At 39.0% G+C, this 9,597-nt stretch overlaps 1 protein-coding gene across 1 annotated transcript in view; it reads right to left on the reverse strand.

Moving 5' to 3' along the window:
- Positions 1 to 8,963: 8,963 nt before the first annotated feature.
- FANCF (Fanconi anemia, complementation group F) overlaps positions 8,964 to 9,597 on the reverse strand; it is a 1,335-nt gene continuing 701 nt past the window's right edge. The window contains exon 2 of the mRNA XM_010563902.1: positions 8,964 to 9,593. Coding sequence (XP_010562204.1) covers positions 8,964 to 9,593 — 630 coding nt within the window. The remainder of the gene's footprint in view (positions 9,594 to 9,597) is intronic.

The following is a 9,597-nucleotide window of genomic DNA, read 5'->3' on the forward strand; positions in this document are numbered from 1 at the left end:
GACCATATGTCCACTGACTAGTGGAGTATGCACGTGCCTACGTTTGGATAACGCACCTTCCGTAAATTGTTCCTGTTAGTCCTTTGCAATTTATTTCATGTTTCCAACAATTCTTGAACTGGCAGTGTCAGCAACACGTGTTTTTGACATTACTGTGAACACAGACAAGAATGATTTATGCCATTTTTCCCCTTCTCAGATTGAACAGGTATAAAAATTGTCGTATGTAGAAAGTCATAGAACAAAGAGAAAGTTTTAGAAAACTTGACTTAGATGGAAGGTGCAAAGATGAGAGTTTTATGTTACCAGAGTTAACACCTTAGGAATCATTCCTCAGTTACTTAAAAGAAACAATTATTTTTTCACATTATAAATTCCATACATAGGAACTCCTGCCCTACACGTTTGTCCGATCTTTCAAATATAAGTACAGCATTTCTTCCTGCTTTGGTGGCGATATTGTCCGTTACATTTCACACCAAAATTTGTGCTCTATCTTATCTTCCTCAATTACAGTCAGTGACAAAAATCCAACTGCATTCAAAAGGAAGCAGTATTAAGCTTGATCCAGATAAAACGTATTTTCTCACTTTTACTGGATAGACTCCAGTAGTCTTCAACAATGACTGCTTCAAAATGTTACAACTGCAGCTTTCATCATTGAGCCAGGTGCTCTACCCTATGCTCACCACTTACAGAAGATCAGGGTCATGAGGTGTGACAAACAGCAAAATGCAGAATTTCACAGTGGGAAAGGACATGCACCGGCACAATGCCTGACCACTATTTGGGTGAAATGTTCTGCTGTGCAGATAAACCAGGTTTTTTGTCAAATCAGAAATAGCAAAAGTGGGACAACAGTGGGAGAAGGCAAGATGACAGCAGCTCACACTCAACGGTACTGTCGCAGCACTATGAACTCAATGCAAAACTCGCACAGTGACTTCATACTTGGCAAGCCAGTATCCCCTCCCAGACCATGCTTGCTACCCCACACTTCAACATTTCCATTGACTCTGAAACAAAGAACAACATGTTGGCTCTAGCAATAGTGGCAGAAGTCTTTAAACCATTTCTCTAGCTGTATCTGTCTCCTCGGGCCTTAAACTACATCCATGCATTTGCAGTAAATATGATTTGCAAGATGAATGATGACACATGCCCAGTTTAATACTGGCCCACTGTGCCACCTCTGGAGCTCACAGGCCTGCTACCAGTAACAGTGCCCGGTGCTTTGGCTCACACAGCAAGAACTCGTACCTAAAAAAAACCAAACAATACCTGCCACAACGCTATCAGTACTAAGAGCGGGATTGTACTCCTGCTTGTCTTGCAGGTCTGCACTGCATCATGGTCTCGTGCTCCATCCAGGGTGTTAAATGCATCACCCAGGAACACGTGGCCTTGAAAACAGCCACACATCTTTGCAAACCTTACATCAGGAAGATCCAGAGTCCCCAGATTTGTACCAACAACCAATGTAATAAATTGTTGCTTCTTTGCTTATTTTTCATCTTTTTTTTTTTTAATCCTCACTTTTCCCCCTAAAAGGCCATAGGATTTCACTTGCTTGGTCCTACTTTTAGTTGAGAAACTTTTGCTCGAAATAATAAAAAAGCATATTTGGGGAAGACACCTAGTCTCTGCAAAGGATTGCAAGGAAGCAATGAAAAAAAAAAAAAATCACAAAAAGTGTTGATAAATTATTCCGTTAAGTTGATAATCTTACCATTACAGAAAACTGAATCTTTCTTTTAACTGTTTCAAGCTTTCACTTCCGGCTACTGGATCTTATCCGTGCTTTTTAAGTTAACTGACAGTTTGGCATACCATTTGAAGGTGTGGGGGTTTTTGCTGCCTTGTTGCCTTTTGACTCATGCAGTAACTTGTTAAAAAATCCATTTAAAAATAGGGGAAAGTATTTCCTTGACTACTCCAGTAGTGGTAAGAAATTCTAGTTTCATATGATAGAAATTATTTTCTGCACTATGGTCATCGTGGCGTTCTCTTAATGTATATTATCTTTCAACTCCAACAGGGTTTTGTGCACATTTATGAGGAATAAAAGGGAAGGTGCTTGTCGGATTTGGGGGAAAACAAACCTGTAAACAAAAGAGCAAAAGACTTGGGCAAACTGGAGGTGAATTCAGTGCTGAAACTAACTTGAAGCAAATAAACAAACAATGGGTCAGATTATTTCATTGGTAGAATCCAGCAAAAAGCATCTTCTTACTCAAGAGTGAGTCAAAAAAAAAGATCTAAACAAAAATTAAATTATGATATTTTCTTGTTTATCACTTCCAATGCCTGAAGATCCTAGCGTAGCTGTCAAGAGCCCTAGTTTCAGATAGGATGTGTTCCTCCAACCCAACAAAAACTTCCAACTAGGAAGAACGCTAAGCACATCCTCACGAGCACCATCAACCCTTCTAGGATACAAGCACAACTGCTTTGGTAGGACACAAACCCTGGTGGTGTTTCCATAGGCAGGAAGATGTGTTTTCCTAAACTTTTGGGCCAGACCAAGCAGCTGACTGTCACTCTTAATATACTGTTAAATTTAGCTTTCCTTACACCTTATATTTTTACTATGTAAAAGAAATTTAAGCTTGAGAAGAGATACCATTTACAAGGCAAATTATAAAACACCTGAACGCAGCAACTTTCACCTCAGCATTAATGTATAGGCTGTGAGAGACGACAGTAGACAATTTTTTGTCAATAGCATAATGATTTAAAAGCCTTTTCCCTAGGGCATGGCATCCTTTGCTAGCTGAAAGGGCAAGCTTAGATATTGCAACATTAAGCAGCTGATGAATGACCTTGTTGTCACACTTGTTTTAGGAATTGATCATGTCCAATTAATTCCTAGAAGAAATCAATTGTTCTTACCTAGCTCATTTACATTAATAAGAAAATATTAATGACTTCACTGTCTATAAGTATTGGAAATAGAGGTTGCATTTACATTTCGGCTTGATGGTGTTTCAAGAGGATTCATTATCTCGTCCTACAAGAGGAAAACAAATAAACCCATACAATTTTCCCCAGCTATTCAGCATTAAAATCAAGCATTTCTCTATGCATTTAACTGACAATTGGATCATATAACAATTAGTCTTGTATTGCTGGCTTATTTTTATGGGAGTAATTTTTATCATACACAACAGAAAGCACATAATCATTTTCTTCCATCGCTAACTTTACGTTGAGAGAAGCACTACGTACAGAAACTCAAGACCACAATTACGATTTCCTGTTCAGATAGTCATAAAGTCTAACACACCATAAGAAGAACAGGGATACAAATGTGCAGGTAAAAGTAGTTCATATCATTTCATTCCTGGAAGCGATCCTTAGGAAAACATTCATACTGAAACTTTGTGGTGGGATTTAAAACTCATGACGACTGCCAAAAACTTAAATAACGCTTTATCAGATGCTGGGATTAGCCTCTTTGTGAGCTACACACTATGAATAGCCCATGTCCAAGCGTTCATCCTGGACTTTCTTCCCAGAGGGAGAAATATAATAGGAAGGTGCATTTCAAGACAAAATTCAGAATTTGATTGCTATATTCTCTGTTCAGTGCATACTGCTATCATTTCTGGTAAAATGTCCTAGTTAAGGGTTACAGTAAATTGATCACCTAATACTACAGGAATTTATCATGTAATAGAAAAGGAATTTAAGAGCCAAATACCTAATATTATTAATAAAACAGGTCTGTGGATAGAGAGAGTTAGGGGATACAGTTTATATTATTACCTGATCCTACATTAAATTAAAGAGCTGGTAAAATCAGAATTGCAAGGACAAAATAGACTCTCAATGGGATTTTTCAGTTGGAAACTTCTAAGTGGGTAGCACAACAGTGGGTATTTACCCCCTGCATCTCTTCTGCCTCTAGAAACAGCCCACGAGCTTGGATTCTCCCCTTGGATCAGAAGCCCAAGCCCATCTGTGCAGAGAGACTCTGCTGCCACCCTCTGTGGTATCTGAGATGATTCAAACACCAACTGTAAATAAAATGCCAACCACTCTAATTAAACATTTAGGGACAAAGATCTCTAGTTGTGAAAGAACTGACACAATGAATAACTATTAAGATATAATTACATATGGAAAGTAACATCAGTAAGTCTAAGGCATTGGCACACAAGGAATTAAAAGTGGTGTTGGTACGTGAATGACTTCGATATTGAAATAGTAGCTATGTTAAGCAGCTTAACATCTTCTGGGGCTACATTTGAAAAATGATAAAAGATAATGCATCTTAACTATGTGTTTATCTCTGCTCTAGTTCATTGCTACGGACATCTTTTTTCTCCGAGACATTTAAAAAAGTATATAGGTAAGGGAGAACAAACGTGTAATTGTTTCCAGGTTGTCTATCATCTCTTAATCCAAAACTCAGTACAGGCACATAACTGATTAATACAGAATGATGTGTTTGGTCAAAATAACATTTAATCCCTCATGAGACAGATACAATACTGAGAGCAAACAGCTTGTGAGAAGGATTTATATTAATTATTAACAGATAAAAGGCTACTTTTCCTGACCATACTTGTGATTGTTCAAGTCTATTTTATACCAGGGCAGACAGGATATTGTTCTTTTGCTCTCATCTCTGCAAGAGCAACATCTACTTAAATAAGCAGAGTTTCCTACCCTGCACACACAGCTACATTTCTCATTCACTACCTTAATATTCTCACATGTTAAACCATTGATCCAAGTGGTCATTAGGGAACACAGAGGCTGAGTGCTTTAGCAGAGCAGCCAAGATCAAATCAAAAGTCTTCTGTTTTTATTTTTTTTTTAATCACAACATTCATAGATCCAATGCTGACCCCAGCAATAGCAAAGGCACTCAGTTTTGGTGAAGGCGAAATGTAGCCGTTCTCCAGGGCCTTCAGAAGGGAGCAGTTTTTTCCCTTTTCTCCTCACCATCTCCACTTGCATTTATTTATTTTTCTGTAACTCTGCCCATCAAACTGAACAAGCTTCTCAAGCAGATGATTCCTGCACCACTGCTCTTTGCTGTATTCTGCATGGCAATGAATGGTGTGGGGCCTTCACTAGCACTCTGCAACAGGTCATTCATCCAAACTGTTCACAACAAATAAAATTTAGCTTTAAATCTTCCATTTTTCAGAAACGGCAGAACTAAAATTAGCCATACAACTTTAACTTAGCTTTCTAGTTAAACAGTACCTGAAACTACTACTGCCATATGATCAAAATATTAGTCTGTCTTCATGACCTAAAAAAAGATTCTCTTACACACAAGGGGGAAAAAAAAAAATAAAAAAAAAATCACTCATCATTGTCACTGAAGAGCAAGAACATTAGATCCTTATTCACCTGAGGGGTGGGGGAAAAAAACCTTGTCTGCAAAACAAGAATACATTTTAATGGATTGTTGGAGTTGAAATTCAGAATGTCCAGTTGAAATGTAACACGTGTTCTTTCAGTCACAATCAGGCTCATATATTCATTTGGATGGTACCAATCTGCTTATAATTTTTTCCTAAATGAACAATTTATTCTACACCATTTATCCTTATGCTAGTATCTGGATACATACCACAAATTACTAGAACACAATTTGTTTTCTTCTAGATTTTGCTTAGTACAGTTATTACAAGGTAACAGACACATCACAAGAAAAACAAGAAAAAAAAGCAACTCAATATCCAGACATCTCCTACTATGTCACTTGTGGAGAGTTACAGTACTGTTTGACAGAAGGCAAAATGTTTTCCCTTTACTACTTAAAAAAAAAAAATCAGTGGTAGAAAAAGCTATCCATCTTAGCTATCTAATGGGCAAGTAAAATCCTGATTCACTTCACAATCCTTACCAATCTTCTAAAACAGGAATATAACAGTTTTTCCAATCATCATTTTAATAGAGAACACAGCAGAGATCTGTTTCTCTTTATTAGTAAAAAAGGGAAGAAGGTGGTAGGGGAAGAGGCTGTAGTCTGTCATTTCTAATACCTTACCTCCCATGACAGTTGAGATCGTTTAGGTCAAGAGTTTGCAAATTTGGGCTGCAAACCTCAGCATACAAATACGAGCTCCAAATACATAGAGGGAGGAGGTTACAGACATCACGCTTGTTCCTTTCCTGTTTACACTTTTATTAAAAAACGAGTTCCAAAAAATTTTAATCAAGTGACATTTGCACAGCTACCTGGCAAACTCAATGAGCATGCTGAAATAATAGGGGATGTGGACTGGTGCATTTATTTCAATAAATGCCATATGGATTTTGGAATTCAGTAATCATGGATCTGGCACTTCTTTATAACGTATTTGGGACAGATTAGAACATTTTTGCAAAATTGCTATAACCAGGTGCTTCTGCCTCACTGAGGCTAAACCACCTTTTACTATTCAGGTTTGCTATAAAGAGGACAGAATTGGAAATCAAGTACATATGGTCTACACTGGCCCATCTCTTGCCTGTCCCTTCCCGATTATTGCTTTACTTTCTTAATAAAGTCACACTGAAGAGCCTATTACTTCCTAGCTACTCCAGTAGAAGATTCTGTAGCTGCACTTCGCTAGTAAAAGACGTAAGGATACATTACTTGGAAAGAAGACATCTGTCTTTGTGAAGTGAATTTTATAAGAGAAAGCTTGAGTTTATCAAAAAGCAAGACTTGAAATAGTGCAAGTACCAACTCCCTACAAGCATCAGATTTATTCTAGAAATAGTTGAAAGCTGCTAAGAGACTTAACTCATGGTCAACATGCTGAGTACATTAGGAAACACATCCACCCTGACAAGCAAAACTAAGACTTAAGCCTCACTGAAATTTGTCAGACACTCAGGTACCTGGCAATAGTAAGTTTTTAAATAGTTGATTGAGATCAATTATCCCTCACTAAGAAAGGGAATGCCAGCAACTTCTACCCAACTTTTCCCATTAGATCTCCATGCAGAAGAAGGAGCACTGATAAGGATTGTTTTGTTACTATAACATCTGTAACATTACTGCAACATTTGATATTTACCCTTAACATAGAGCCAGGGAGAAAGGAATGACTTCAACTAGTATCTTTGGGTATATCATTCATCAGGAACCTCTGATAGCAAAAAGTATTCTAACAGACAAAAAACCTTATGCCTGTTAAAAGCGTTAAGAGCAAGTTCAAGTGCAGAGTTTCCATACCAAATGCCAAAACTACATAACACAAGGAACTGTGGCTAGACAACATAAGTTCAAACTTCATGCTTTATACTTCTAGCAGCTTTAAACGCTTATAGACAGTGTTCATATTTCTTTCAATACCACAGAAATACTGACTCAGTCCTGAGGTCCACTGACATGGTGCAGTCTTTTAAAACTGACCACCACCACAAGTTCCATGGTGGGGGGAGGACACACAACCCCTTTTAAGAAAGGGCAAGACAACTGCCACAGCTGTAGCTTTTAGAATATGTTAATCTGCAGATCTCCATAACTTCATCGCCTCACTGACATGATGTAGCAAGAAATCCAAAGAAAACAGTCATATCTTTGATAGGAGATTAGCAGCATGTCCTTCTAACTATTTAAAGTGTGCTACCCTTGAGTATCTCTTTTGTTTTAAAAGAGGGGGAAGAACACAAACTTACGTATGTCTACAATTATTTCCATACAAGTTAAAATAGGCATTATTTCTTTTCCCAGATAAGCAATTTCATCCCCTTGTACTTTCCCCAATGAAATTGTTTCCATTTCAAAATCACAAGATCCTTCCCACTCTAGTTTTGTGGTACAGAAATATCTACCACAGGTGTATACACTATTTTATGTTGTAATACAGACTATTATTCTAATTAGCTTCAGTCCAGTTTACACTTTTTAATATCATTTGCTTTTTTAAGCTTATAAGCAGAAGCAAAGCACCTTCTAACCCTTCCTAAAGGGACTTCAGCAACAGAAGAGAGAGAGATGTCTCAACTGATCTTGAAACTACAAGACTATGGGCTATAGAAACTCCTTGACAGGTACTCCACACAAAAGATTAACGACGACCTCTTTTTGTGGTATTCACATAAAAGTTTCCCCCATCTTTCTCAACTACTGAGTTTATCATACTGCTTGCTTTTGGTAATATGAGCTTACAGAGCTAAATACACATGCACATGTTACCTCTGCATTACAATACTCATTTTAAATGACAGTAATAAGGTACGACAGAAACCACCCTGATCAAGTTTTGTTCACATAAACCAATTAAACATAAAATGAAGAAAAAAACCTTGTCATTTAATAAAAAAGTTTGTTATCCACTCACTTTTCTGTTCCACAAAACAAAACAAAAATCATGTAACAGACTATGGAAAAGGAAAGAAAACCACACAGAACATCCTACATTTTACTGCAGTTTTCTTAGGAAATACTTGCATATTACTAAGCCTTCTAATTCTAGAACTTTTCAACAAGCTTTCCAGTTGGCTTTCTCTCACCTTCGCTTGGACCTAGGGGCTAAGTCATGTGCAAGCACTATAGAAACATGCAAGTGGCCACCAGAACAGACACCCCAATGGAGACAACCACTACTAAACGAACCCTGAATTTGGGTTTTTTGTGTTTGAAACTCCACCTTCCCTTTGAGCTTTTGGTCAGCCTCCAGCAGTTAGAGACACAACTACCATGACCATATCCAAACAGTAATATTTTCTAAACAGAAAACTATTCTATATTTGAAACAGAAAGCATTTTCTTAATTTTATTAGGTAAGCAGCAAGTACTGAAAAGAGAGACATCTCCTGCAGTGACCAGAATTGACAGCTCAATTACAAGAAAGCACCAGGCCTCCCTAAAAGACTTCACATGCAGTCAGAAACAGTGTGATCTGCAGTCACAACAATGCTTGGTTTTCAACCTCATCGAGATATGGTTTTCTTGCCTTTCATATCAAATAGATTTAAGCAGATTTGCTGGATTTCAGAAGTTTTCATGTTGCTTTTGGGTTCATTCGTTGGCACTTTGCTTCTTTCCTCAGATATTCCTCTACTTCCACCAGTAAGTCAGTCCACACACTCAGGCCACAGACTGTAAAGTCTCCATCCCGTGCCTTCAGGAGTTTCAGAGCATCTTGGGTCTGTCCCCTGAGCAGTGCAGATCCCTGACAGAGGCAGGTGAAGCGCTCCCTCAGCTCCTCCCAGGACAATTCAGCTTTGTCAAGACAACTTTTAACCCACCGTCCCTGCAAGGGGTCATAGAGCAAGTGGCTTCCCCAGCCAGTTAAGAGGTCCAAATAAGGTCTGCTGAACTGGGAATAGTGACCAGCTAGGGAGGCAAGAAGAGAGCCTGGGAGAAAAAGGCAGAAGGCAGAAAACCGCTCCAAGTTCCCCAGCAGCCAGGAAAGCAGGAGCCCGGCAACGCCTTCATCTCCCGTTGCACTCGCCTGGTTTCCGTCTACGCTCTTCCCATCCCGACCCCCGTCTCCGGCCTGCTCAGCATCACTCCCCGGCCTCAGCAGCAGAGCCGCCGCCACCACCTCGAAGACCCGGGGCTGGGGGAGCTCCTCCAGGACACCGGACAGCCAGCGCAGCCGCCCCACCGCCTCCCCCGCCGGCTCGGCCTCC

Source organism: Haliaeetus leucocephalus, unplaced genomic scaffold (genome assembly GCF_000737465.1).
Source record: "Haliaeetus leucocephalus isolate CR32 unplaced genomic scaffold, Haliaeetus_leucocephalus-4.0 Scaffold173, whole genome shotgun sequence".
NCBI classification, from domain to species: Eukaryota; Metazoa; Chordata; class Aves; order Accipitriformes; family Accipitridae; genus Haliaeetus; species Haliaeetus leucocephalus.